The sequence below is a fragment of the Aphelocoma coerulescens genome, chromosome 14 (assembly GCF_041296385.1).
Source record: "Aphelocoma coerulescens isolate FSJ_1873_10779 chromosome 14, UR_Acoe_1.0, whole genome shotgun sequence".
Classification (NCBI taxonomy): domain Eukaryota; kingdom Metazoa; phylum Chordata; class Aves; order Passeriformes; family Corvidae; genus Aphelocoma; species Aphelocoma coerulescens.
This window is the reverse complement of record NC_091028.1, coordinates 11,524,720-11,538,152: the sequence shown is the minus strand read 5'-3', so window position 1 is coordinate 11,538,152 and position 13,433 is coordinate 11,524,720. Positions and strand designations below refer to the sequence as shown.

The window sequence follows — 13,433 nt, the reverse complement described above, 5'->3', positions numbered from 1 at the left end:
AGATGCTGAATCCTCAGGTGGATATCAAAGATCTCTGGCACTTGGGGCATTAACCATGGTACCATGGGATTAAGACTGTGGGTAAATGCAGCTTGTTTGCTTCCATGCTCTGTGTCTTTCAGTGGTGTAAAACACTTGCTTCCTCTCCAGAACGCTCTTTTCCATAACAGGCAATCTTAACCCAAATTAGCTTGGATTGCATGTAAGATAAGTTTGCCAGCATGGACAGTAAGCATGGATCACAGCAGTGTGTTAGGATGTCAGAGCAGGGTAAAATTGCAGACCTTGATGTGCTTTTCTCAGTGAAAGGTTATAGTATCAACATGGATCAAGTTATGGCCAAGTATTGATGCAATGTTAGTATCCAGCAAATCATTATTACTGTCCTTGCAGTTGATTTTTGTTTTATAGCACAAACTGGTGTTTGGAGGAAAAAACTCTTTGTTTCATAATATTTTTAAAGGGGGTGTGAGTGCATGCAAGCATCCCCGGCCAGCCTCTGGCTCTGGGTGGTGAAGAGAATTCCAGGAACTCCAGGAAACTGATGTCACTGCATTGTGTTTGCTTGTTTTCTTTTGACTGCACTAAGTTTAATTTTAACTTAACCCTCAGAGGGGTATTTTTAGTAAAACTGTTTCTTCACTCCTTCTGTCCCATGTTGGGAGGGGAACAGGTTGTGTCTCCTTGTTTTTTCCAGTAGTCAGCTCTTTCTGCCTCCCCTCTGAAGAGCTGTGATGATTGACTGAGAGCTTGAACACTCAGCAGCATGTGTTACCTTGTCTGTGCATGGAGTGGGTACACGCTGGTGTTTGTTCTGTCCTCACATCTCATGATTTGATCATTGATCCAGGCTGAAAGGAAGCAGATCTACCTGGACAAAAGGGCTTCATTCTGATAAAAGATTAGTATCTCTTCCAAATCCTTGGCTATCACTGTGGTCATCCCAAGAGGCAGCTGCTTCTTTAGGGGATGGTCATGATTGTGTTCTTCAGTGAGTATCTGCTGGTAGAGGCTGGCTTTTCTAGAAGTTATTAACACCTTAGTTTGGAGGGGCTTTGTCAGCACTCCAGAGAATCACAGCCCTGCAAGGGATGGGTTTCTCCCTTTGGGTTTTTTTGTTTGTTTTTTTTTTAAGCAAGAGATCATACTTAAAATTCAGAAGCTAGAGCTGGAGAGGCAAAAGTGAGCTGCTTGCTCTGCTGATCTTGAATAAAGGAATAAATTCTTTTATCTATTTTTATTTATGTATTTATTAAAAAGGAAGAGAAAAAGCAAGAAATACAGCTCTGCAGAGCATGGATTTATTGGAGAACTTTTCTCTCTTCCATATCTTTGTCTTGAGTTTTGGCTGCTGTCTCAGTGGTTTGCTGTTTGTGTATTTCTGCAGACAAATAACAAAATCAGAAAACTCTGTTTCATCCTATTCCATTTCTAGCCCGTGTGTTGAAATAATTGCTCTGGTGCCAAACACAGAAAGAATCGCTGTGTTTTTGGCTTGTCATTGTTTCATGTATGAAAATGGCTTTCAGTTGTAATTATCTGCACATTATAAGAAGTGTGTATGTGAAGAAGCTATTGAAAAATGACAGCAGAATAATTAAATTCACACCAGCTCCTCATGCGAATACTAAGACATCAAGAGTGTCTTCTGTGGTTTAGTATTATCCATTTCCAAAGCTTGGAGTAGCAAATTTTCATTCATTTTCCTGCACAAAGAGGTCTCTGCTCTTTGAAAGGCTGGATAAGAAATGCCTTTATCGCTGGCAAAGGGGAATCTATAAGTACAGGCTCATCAACATTATGTACCTTGCACGGCCTGAAAGTTTTCCCTTCTGCTGTGCTCCTGAACAGCATCACTTATTAATTCCAAGGACTACTGGTGGGCACTGAAAGGGTTACCAGGTGCTGTATGAGGCTGGTACATGGGACAGGGGTAAGCTGGGGTTCCCTGTTGCAAGGGTTTGTTGTGGTTGGATATTTCTGCTGCCTTTTCTCTGCCCCCCAGCCCCCCCATCCTGTAATTCACTTTTCAAAGAAACCAGTCTGAGTTGTGCTGAGCTCAGCACTGCAGCCATTTGCAGAGACACCCCAAGGAGTAGCGGCACTTCTCCATTTACAGGCTGGAGTGTGGTAGGAAATGGTCATTCCTTACACTGTCAGATTGCTTCTGCACCCAAGGTATTGCCCATTGAGCAAACAAGGGTTGTCTCACTGCTTGCTCTCCATCCCTATGTGTGTGTGTATCCAGACAGCCACCTTTTGAGGAAGGGACCATGTTCTGTGTTTTTTCATACAGCATTTGGTGTAGTGCTCTGATGGGTGTCAGTTACTGCATTTGTTTGTGTCAGTTATTGGACATTTTACCAGTAAGAGGATTGTTTATGCCAGTTTTACTGAATTCTAGTTCCAGCTGTGAGCTTCAATTTGCATCTTTTCATACAATTTGAACTGCTTGTTTTGCTATGTAAATCTTCTGTGTATTGGTTTGCTTTCTTGTTTATTGTTTCTCTGCTCCTAGAAGACATTTGTAATCCTGGGATTTGGCTGTGCATCCTGCTGTTCTGGCACTGCATCCCTCAATTCTGGACAGCACAGGACAAGGGAGAGACAGAAAAAGGGAACTTCAGTTTCCCAGACTCGTCCCTCTCCTCCCATCCTTCCAGGCCAGGTTGGATGGGGCTTGGGAAAACCCTGTCCAGTGGAAGGTGTCCCTGCCCATGTCAGGGGGTTGGAACAAGGTGATCTTTAAGGTCCCTTCCAACACAAACCATTCTTTGATTCTGTGATCCTTCCAACCCCACAAATCAAGGACGTGTGATCCCTAGACAAGCCTTTCTAATTAGTTCTCATCTTGCAGCACGCATTTCTGTGTGCCTGAGTGATATTGCAAATTATAGCCCCCTTTTATGTGTTCGTAGCTTTTTATCATCTTTCACAGCCTGTGGTGCTCAGTCGCCGTTCCTGTAATGCCATCTTGTGGTGGCCCTGCCACTCTGAATGTGCCTTTTCCAGCCAAAACTGATGTTGGGCTACCTCTGTGTGTAGGCAGGGAGTGCTGCTCCCCTTTGCTGGCTGCAGGAGTGTGGGGTGAATCAAGGAAACCCCTGTCCCCAGCTGTGTGGTGTCAAGGTATGGGCTTGTGAAGCTCAGCTGTGGTATTAGACAGGGACCTTCATGGCAGGTCCCTGCTCTGGGTGCTTTAGCTCTGCTACTGTAGAAGAACTGTCAGAAGGATTGATTAAATATGATCTGTGTTACAAGGAGATTGGTGTGTTGTTCATTCACAAGTCATAATAACAAACTATTCCTTTACTTAAATACCCATCCCTGATACACCGTGTGTTGTTTGAAGTTTTAAGTGCTTCTCTAAACACAAAGGAGTTGTTTAATACTTTGAAACACTGCTCTGTTGTGATTGCAGGAAGTGTATGTGGCAGGGAGTGTCAGGATTTTGTAGGAATTCCAATTTTATCTCTGGTGGGTTTTTTCTCGATCTGTCTGGGCTTTGGATAAGCCACAGGGGCAAAAGAAAGGCCGTTGCATCTGCTTCTCCATGACCAGAGAGCTTTACTGTACCTTCGAGAGTAAGAACTGCATTCCTTGTTAATAAATGAAGTAACAACTGTATTTCTTTCTTTTTTGCCTCTCCAGTGTTCCCAACTCTTGCCCAGCCAGTCCACGTGGTGCTGGATCCTCAGGATATCGTTTTGTTCACAACATTACCTCGGATCTGCAGCTGGCAGCAGAGTATGCAGCAAAGGCAGCATCAGAGCAGCAGGCAGATGCATCTGGCGGGGACAGCCCAAAGGTTCACACAAACATTACTTACCCAGCAGTGCTCCTTGGGAGGATTATTAAAACCTGGGGCTTTATTGCTAGTTCTGGTTAGAGTTCAAAGGGGTTTAAGAACACCCTGGCCATAAAGGTGCTGTGTACAGTGTCCTCCAGATGCTTAAGGTCATTTCTTGAAACTGTCCATGGCTTAGTGGTAGTCTCTGCTTGCTTAGATGCCCAAAATGTATTCAAATCATTCACTAAAGTTTTTAAGCAAGAATAATTTTTTTGCTTATTTGATAAATCAAGATCCCATAAAGAAGAGGCACATAAAATTCAGTGTCTCATTTTCTTCTTTTCATTAATGGTATTTTGCAAAACACAGTTGAGAAAGCAGAAGCAAGGGAAGAAGCCAGATCCTTGTCATGAGAAGTCTGTAGTCAGACTTTAAAACAAACATGAAGGCCTGTCAAGTAGGCGTTAAACAAGGAGAGTAGCAAGTGGAATTTAGATTAAAAAATAACTTAGTTAGAATGATAAAATGTAATTTTGGTGAGCTGATCTTCAGATCAAAGTTAAAAGCTCCAGATCCAAAACCACCTGATTTGGGATTGGGTGGAGGAGCACACTACTAGATGGCTTTTTTTTGTAGACTTAATTCTCCCTCGAGACAAGAAGGGTTGTTCTTGATGGACTAATGCAAAGAGTTGGAAATATGAGGTCTAGCAAACAAATTAAAGTTCCTAGAATGAAACAAATCCTGCTGGAGTAGGGAGAGGATGGGATCAGGTTTCATGTTGGGCTTGTTGCTGGGAGGAGGGCTGATAACATACTGCTTGAAACCTTTCTAACAGAGTGTAGCTGGGAAGAACTGAAGGCTTTAATTCATGAACACAGAAAGCAGTGAATGTACCTATACTCTGTATTTCTTGATTCCAATTGCCTGTCTTGACCCTGTTCCTTGTGCTGGTGTAAGCATGTGTGGGAAATTCAATGGGGAATGGAATCAGGTTGAAGGTGGGGTTTGTGTGTGTTTGTGTAGAGAGGGAAGGAGATAGTTTTCATCTGGCTCAGCCCTATAGCTCTGTTTGCACACAAATGCCTGTGCTAAATGGGGTGGTGGCAGCATAAAACAGCAATGGGAGAGCTAATGCTCTCTTAGCTGCCCTGCTGCTCTCTTGACATCAGTGAAAATTACAGCCCAATGTGCTTTTTAAGTTTGGGTTGTGGTACACTGCACTGTAGGAATTCTTTGTTAGTGACTAAATTTTTGTTTGGTTTTTTTTTGTTTGGTTTTTTCTTGCTTAGGATGAATCCAAGCCACCCTATTCTTATGCTCAGCTAATTGTGCAGGCTATATCTTCAGCACAGGACAGGCAATTAACACTAAGTGGGATCTATGCCCACATTACCAAGCATTATCCATATTACAGGACTGCTGACAAAGGCTGGCAGGTGAGTTCTTGGCACTGACAAGCTTTTAAACTACTTTGACAGGGCTTATCTGCTTTGAAATGCATTTATTAAAGATTTGGGGCACTGGGAATAGAGCTGCTTTGACTGTTCCCAGAGTGAATTTGTTTAACACAAGCTGACTAGTTCGTTTGTGGGGGATTAGGTTTTTTTTTTTTGGAATACATTGCAGGGCAATGTAGTGTTACTGTTGGGCTCTCTGGTTCCTCTTTTAATGCTGTAGTCTTGTGTCTTTCATTTTGTACTTTATTTCCCTACATCCTCAGTCACTCCTCTGCCCAGATACTTGCTTAATCCTTCACTTCACCTTTGTTTGGCATGATTTGTCCAAACCAAGGATATCCAACCTAAAACTGAGGCTCCAGTTTTTAATCATAGCACCTTAAGTCATTATAGATGTTTTGTTTTCCCAGTGTATCAAGTGCATTGCCTAAGTCACAGTTCGCAAGTTTTGAATTTGAGTGGGAAACTGGGACTCCATGCACTCCTTGTGGTACTCAAAAGAAACCTGACCAGCTTCACAGGAGAGTTTGGATGTAGTTAACACATGCTAAATCAAACTTCAATGTTCACTTGAGGGCTGCTTCCAAAGTTTCAGGAACCTCAGCTCCACCTGCTTTCAGACTTTTTCTTGGCATCACACCTCTGCCATGGGTGTTGTCATTTGAATGTAATACGCTAATACAGCTGCAAAGGCTCTCACAGCTGCTGATTTCACTGTATGCAACTGGCAGGAGCAGTACTGCTTGGTGCACTTTGAGTGCAGTTGGAATAAATACATTTCTGCCTCCCTGGCTTTTCCCTGCAGTTCTAATTAACTGTGGAATTCACTTCCTGCCCTAACCTGCTCAGCAGAGTTGTGCTTTGTGAACCAGTTGCTGCATCCTGCTTCAGAGAGCTGCATTTCAGCGGGGAGTGAAGTTGCCTTTTTCTCTCCTCTCCAGTGGCATTGTAAGGCATCACCAGTGAAGAGATTGTCTAAACCTGCTAGGAAAGCTTTTGTTTTGTTTTGAAAGTGGAAGAGGGATGAGTTTGTGCCCACTGAGGCTTGCTGAGCCCTTCCCCAGCCCAAAAGCAAGCGCTACGGCCTGTAAGAGATGGGCTGTTGCAATGGAAAAGATAAACAGTCTTGTCATCATCTGGAGAGCTGCAGAGTGCCACACAGCTCATGGATTCCTCCCAGAGCTGGCTGAGGGCATGTTGGCTGCCTTGCATTGTGATTACTGTGAGATGCAGTGTCCTCTAGGGCATGTTTGGACACCTTGGTAATCATTTGGCAGGTGAGCAGTTAGCACAGGCTCAGACAACTTTTTCCTCTTGCCGAGAATAAAGCCTGTCTTTCGAGAGAGTTCTGATGTGGTTTACAATGATTTCCCCCTGCCTCAGCAAAAGCTCTGCTTTCATGGCTTTCCACAGAGAAGTCACTGCTCTGCCTGGCTCCAGATGTATTTAATAGTTAGTACCAAGCAAACCCATCTTTCAACTTGGTTAGGAGAAACTGACACTTTTCCCCAAGTTTTCTGCTGCTGTTCTGTGACTTTGGAGCTGTGTGAGTTGAGTGACTTGTTTCTACCTTCAACACTGATTCTGGCAGGGTGGATTTATTTTTCCAAGCTGTGTGATGCAACCCATTTGTCTTTGTTACATACTTCTCCTTGGCAAAATAATCATCTCATTCCTCTGCTTCCTGCAGAATTCCATTCGGCACAACCTCTCCTTGAACCGTTACTTTATTAAAGTCCCACGCTCCCAAGAGGAGCCTGGAAAGGGCTCCTTTTGGCGAATTGACCCTGCCTCTGAAGCCAAACTTGTAGAACAAGCATTTAGAAAAAGAAGGCAAAGAGGAGTGTCCTGCTTTCGAACACCTTTTGGGCCTCTCTCCTCCAGGTAACTTCAATTTCCTCTCATCTGTGTGCCAAACTCATTACAAAGAAAATAAACTAAAACTTCTCCTGAAGTACAGTGAGTAAACTTTGCTGCTGTTTATAGTTTGAGAGGTGATATAGTTAGTCCTGAGGCATAATCTTAAAATTGTTCTGACTTCTTAAGTGTTTAACAAAAAAAAAAAAAAATCCAGAATCAAACTGCAAAAATGCATCAAATAACGTATCTGTTTTGGCATCATTTCAAAGAAATTCAAAGCAGTTATCGCTGGAGTAAGTGTTTTCAGATGGCAATCTCTGATTTCAGGAAAGCTGTGTTTAGATGTGGATTAGATCATAGTGGGAATAACTTCTGTGGTATTTAAAACACTCTCTTGTAGGGAAGATCAGGTTGATGGTTGTTGTCAGCAGTGAAGCAACGGCAGTTCTGTGTGGCTGCTCCAGTCAGCTCCACTGCCTTGTGCAATGACAGCTTCTCTGAGCCTTGTAACTATGAGGAGAAGATTTGGAATTCAGCACTAGCTGGAGCAGTTTCATGGAACATTCTTCCCACACCTCCTATTTTCTGTCTGTTAAAATGTGGAGGAAACAGGAGGAGAATTTTTCAGCTTTTTATTCTGGTTTGTCAATAAAGAAATGTACAATTCCTCACGTGTTTGGGGCCAGAGGTGGGAACCAAGTGGTTGGGGAGGGATGCAACAGGGAAAAGGGGAAGCAACTGCTCCGTAAGCATATGCAGGGCCAGACACTTGCCTCTACTTGCATCTTTCTTCTTCTCCCTGTCACTCTCAAACTCTGATGAAGGTTCTTTGAGAATGATCTGAAGCTGTAAAACTGATCTGAGCATGCAGCATTTGAGGTTTCTCTGTCAGCAATGGGTCTAACAATGAAATGTTAACCCTACTCTGAAGGGTTCAGTTCCCTCCAGCAAGGAATAACACAACAGTGTTTAGTGCTGGAGTGTTTGTGGGGTCACTGTGTACCTTTCAGCTCTTCCTAGCAGGAAGGATATTGTGGAGGAAAGGCTGTCCTTCCTAGAGAATCCTGTACTGGACAAAACTCAAGTCTCTGCTGGTGTCTTGTGGTCAAAATGCATCTGCACTTGCCAACGCTATGTTTTGGTGTTTCAGGAGTGCTCCTGCCTCCCCTACTCACCCTGGCCTGCTGTCCCCTCACTCTAGTGGCCTACAGACTCCAGAGTGCCTGTCACGGGAGGGCTCACCCATTCCACACGATCACGACTTTGGGTCAAAGTTGGCCTCGGTTCCAGAGTATCGGTATTCCCAGAGTGCACCTGGTGAGTAGCTCTTGTTCCAGAGGGTGGCTGTTCACTTGCCCCATGTACCATGCCAAGGACACCACAGGAAAGCTTCTGCAGTGTGTTATTGGAGGATCCAGGACTGTCTTCCCACTTTGTTGTTAGAGACTGATGGTGCAAGTACAACTTTAAACCATTTTTCTTACTACTCTTTGGAGGAGGGGCGGAATGTGTAGAGACACCTGATCTAACCCTGAACTGGGTGGCTGTAAAGATCTGACAGCAGAGCAGCCATGGCAGCACACAGCTCACTTGCACTCATTTACCAGCCTCTGGATAAGATCGACTTGGCTACACCAAGCTGTGGTGCTGTGGCCAGGGCCTGGTAAATATCTGCTTGTCAGCTGTTCTGACCTGAGGTGTGGGATGAAGTTGGAAGGCAAAGCTCGTAAAGGAAAGCTTGGTTTGGCAGATTTTCTTAATGTTTATTATGGCTTTTATTCACAGAAATGTGCTCAGATGACAAGTAGTGTTTTTGTACATTAGGGAGGAGAAGTTTGAAGGTGGTATTTTTGAAGCCTTGGTATTTTTTTTCTTTTGTTTCCACCCTCTGCCTTGCCAGTGCTGAAGCCTTGAGTAGACTGGAAGTGCATAGATGAAATCAATGGTGGTCTTTTTGCCTCTCCTGTTAACATGTGCTTCTCTCTTCTGTTCAGGATCTCCAGTGAGTGCCCAACCAGTGATTATGGCTGTCCCTCCCCGACCATCCACCCTGGTGGCCAAACCGGTGGCCTACATGCCAGCATCAATAGTGACTTCTCAGCAGCCTTCGTGCCATGCAATCCACGTAGTTCAACAAGCTCCCACTGTCACCATGGTCCGAGTGGTGACTTCCTCTGCAAACTCTGCAAATGGATACATCCTTACAAACCAGGGCACAGCAGGAGGAGCTCATGAAGCTGCAGGAGCAGTGTTGGACTTAGCTGGTGACCACCGAGGTAGCTTTTCACCTCCCTTGCTACTCTGCTAATAAGTCTTGAGCAGGCTTGGAGGGGAGAGTGGTTGAACATTTTCACTCACTGGGCACTGAGCCCTTAAAAAAAATGTTTCTCCAGGTAAAACTTAAACCAAATGAGAGCTCTTCCAATTTTTTGTCTCCACCAGAGAGCAGGACAACTGTGCTCCCTTGTCTCCTGGGGAACAAAACTAAGAGACTTTGGAGCCTGAAAAAACATGCAGTGCTTAAAATTTTCTTATTATATAGAGTCATCTATGGGGGTTGGAAGGTACCTTGAAGATCATCTCATTCCAATCCCCATGCCATGGGCAGGGACACCTTCCACTATCCCACGTTGCTCCAAGCCCCATCCAACCTGGCCTTGGACACTTCCAGGGATCCAGGGGCAGCCACAACTTCCCTAGCCAACCTGTGCCAGGGCCTCCCCACCCCCACAGGAAAGAATTTCTTCATAATGTCTTATCTGTACCTACTCTTTCGGTTTGAAGCCATTCCCCCTTGTCCTGTCACTTCATGCTTTTGTAATTATCCCCAATACCAGTATTATGCCTGTATATTGGCTATGAAAGTGTCTGCATTTTCCAGCCAAAAGAGAGAGCCTGGGAAAGGCTGCAACTCTGCTTCAGGATGGCCTTGTAAATAAATGATTGAGCCCTTCCTTTCTGCAGGCCTGGATTCCTAGAGGAAAGCATGTGCTTCTGGAAGTGCAGGCAGTGCCCCATTAAAAGAATCTTCAAAAACCAGTTAGAACAAAGGCCTTTTTTTGTCCCTAAGCTGGAAATTCCAGCCTTGGGGGATTTAATGAGTTAAATATTCTCTTGCTGTGATCTAGACAACACCTTGTCTGCTCCCCATTTCAGAAGGTCTTAGTGCTACAAGGTCAGTGTATGTTGTACCAGCAGCAAGGCTGGTTTCTCTGACTGCTTTTATGTGGGCAGTGGGACAATGGTCCCTCTCTAAGGGAAGGAAAAAATGACAAAGAGCTTCCCCTCCTGCAGCAGCAGGACCACTGGCATTTTTAGTTCAGCACTGATTATCTTGCTTGAGTTTCACTTGCATTCTCTAGAAATTCCTGTCTCGATCCCATACACGTTCCTGAAGCGCTAACAGTTGCAGCTGCCTGTCACCTGCTCCCTTCTTTCATTCACTAGTTCTTGCTGCTGCATGTTCCTTCCCTACTTGTCCCACTCATATCCTTTTCTAGCCTCTACTTTTCCTGGTTGCTGGATTTTCCTTCCTGAACTCCCTGTTTTCCTTGCCTTTTCTCTACCTATCCCCATCGGCTTGCCTGCAGGTTTCAGCTCAGTGCTTATGTCCCATCTAACTCCACTCTTGTGTGCAAATGTTAAAGTGGGAGAGGCCACCTTTCCTACAGGACTAAGGAGATTGTGCATCCTGCCCTCTCTCTGAGACACACAGAGCCCCTGGAAGAGTGGTGTTCGTCTTCTTTCCTGCGTGCCTGGCAGGTTGCTGTCCTGTATCTGTTTCATACCTGTGAATTGACCCCTTACTTGTCCTGGGAAGTGAGAAAAGTGGTTCAGTACTCTCAAGCAGTTACCTCTGTCCAGGAGCTCAGCTCTCCTTTTTTATTTTTTATTTTTCTTCCATCCTGTTTTTTCCTGTACTTCCACAGCAAAAACTGGCAGCTGTGGGAAGACCTCCTTGTAAATCAACCTCCATGCAGACCTGACAGCAAGCTGCTGCAGACTTTTGGCTCCAGGCATTGTTTAAGATCTTAATGCCTTCTCCTGCTGTGTGGTATTGAAAGTCAGGCCAATTTGTTTGAAATTGCAAAGTAAGCTGTGAGATTTGCAGTGCCTACTGTCCATATCACAGCTGTGATGTGCCAGTAAGGGAGATGATGCCTTTTTAGGGCAAAGGGTCATATTGATGGTTTTGATTTTTAAAAATTTTTCTTGTGGCTTATGCTCTAAGAAAAATGTTCTTGATAGAGTAAGTGTGCAATAGAGGATATTTTAGTGTTTCCAAATACTCATTCTGTGGTGCTGAGGTATTGTAAGCCTGGAGTATGTATCCCTGCTCAAGTGTTAATGAGAATAAAACCTGCCTCTAAGCCAGGGCAGTGACTGATCATTGTCTCTTCTGCTCTCCACAGGCATGGACGAGAAGCCAACGATCGCGTTTGCCACAATCCCTACAGCCAGCCGTGTTATCCAGACAGTGGCCAGTCAGATGGCCCAGGGTGTCCCTGGGCAGACTGTCACCATCCTGCAGCAGGCAGCTCCGGTGGCCCTGGGGCAGCACCAGCTGCCGGTGCGGGCGGTCACCCAGAACGGCAAACACGCCGTGCCCACCAACAGCATCGCCGGCAGCACCTACGGTGGGTCTGCTCCCCAGCTCCTGGGCTGGCAGTGCTGCCCGAGCTTAGCAGGCAGGGTGGAAAGCTGCAAGTGTTTTCTCTTCTTGCTTACTGTGTATCAAGTTATTCCATGTGTCCATCTCAAAGGTATTGCAATTCTTCCGCTTCTGGGGCTGTAAATGTCAGTGGGAGGTACCCTGCCTCTGCTCCCTTTCCTGGGGGAAATGTCCTGCTCTCTGGCAGAAAAGCACAGTGTCCTTCCTTTGCCCTTGGCCGTGCAGTTATTGCTGCTGAGACTCTCTAGCTCTTGAGGTTACTTGTTGAAAGTGTCAGTGATTCTTGTGGAGAGCCTGTTTTCATTTATTTTCTCTTGACCAACAGCCTTTGCTTGCAGCATGCCAAATAATAAAATTTCCATGGTGCTCTTTAGATCTTGTGAAACACGACTCCATAGAGTAATAAGAAAATAACGTACATTCCCATCTTAAAGTCTTATAGCCTGAGAAAAACAAGATCTATTTCACCAGGTGAATGAATGTAGGATTTTTTGTATACACAGTATGTGTTCTAGTCATTTGTCAAGCATGGTGTTTTGAAATTCCATGCAAGCCATGTCTTGGCAGCCTCCTTTTCTTGCTTGCTCAGCACCTCAGATTTTATTCAGTTGAGGATGGGAATATCCAGGTTTCTTATGGCTTTTTTCACTGAGGTGCCAAGCATTTCTGCTGCCTCAGGCTGTGCTTTTTGGGAGTTTGAAATGAAGGGCACTGCTGGGCTTTGGATGCCTTTCACGAAGGTAGGAATGTTTCTACAGAATTTTCTGCCACATCTCTTCATAGTTACCACCTGCCTTGCACTTGAATTGCAAGGATCTCATTGGAACTATCAAAAAATGGTAGTGATAAGGTTTTTATGCAATTATTGTAAGATATTAATAGATCAGATAGGTCAAGCTTCTACTAACCAGCAGTAGTGGGTGGATACAAAAATGCTGCTAGCAAGGATTTTCTTGCTATTTTCTAAGTCCGTGAGAGACTTTTCTCTCTCACAGAAGAGGCAGCAGGGTATGTAAACAGCCAAACACCTCCAGCCTTGAAAAGTCTTGTTTATGGTATAGTAGAAAAATATTTTGACAATGGATGTTTAGGATTTTAGCCAATCACCCCCAAGGGGTGGCTGATCCTTTGTCCAATTAGACTATGAAGAAAAAAGTCTATAAAAGAGTTTGTAAAATAATTAAATAAATCAATCTTGCTGCACAATTCCTGCCTGCTGGATCTTCTCTCCTCTTCCTCCCTATGGCTGTGGGACACAGTGATAGGGCCTAGGCCTGTGGTAATATTAGTGTTTGTCTAATATAGAATCAGACAGTTTCTTATTTTAACATTTTTATGTTAAAATATTTTTATCTCACCAAACTTTTTTAACTGTCATCAAACTGGGAAGTGTTCCAGTTGCATCTGAGGTTTTTTTTGTAAGTGGCAGTAAATTTTCTGGTTCACAAAACAAAGCCTGAGTCTCTTGACTCTCATCTGTACTAAGTTAACTTCTCTTCAACTGTGTGATTTAGGTTCTCTAAGTCACTAAGCTGTAATGGCTGACTGCCCTCATCCTTACCCTAATTTTTTTTCCCCTTCATCCTCTTGATACTCTACAGCTTCCTTCTCATGCCTTGGTAGAAGTTACTGGGCTTTGAGGGCCTTTGTT

General features: G+C 44.3%; 1 protein-coding gene across 1 annotated transcript in view; it reads left to right on the top strand.

The window, feature by feature from the left end:
* FOXK1 (forkhead box K1) overlaps positions 1-13,433 on the top strand; it is a 56,676-nt gene that overhangs the window by 33,214 nt on the left and 10,029 nt on the right. The window contains exons 3-8 of the mRNA XM_069029593.1: positions 3,652-3,808; positions 5,083-5,229; positions 6,941-7,134; positions 8,261-8,427; positions 9,105-9,386; positions 11,523-11,747. Of these exons, the coding sequence (XP_068885694.1) occupies positions 3,652-3,808; positions 5,083-5,229; positions 6,941-7,134; positions 8,261-8,427; positions 9,105-9,386; positions 11,523-11,747 (1,172 nt within the window). The remainder of the gene's footprint in view (positions 1-3,651; positions 3,809-5,082; positions 5,230-6,940; positions 7,135-8,260; positions 8,428-9,104; positions 9,387-11,522; positions 11,748-13,433) is intronic.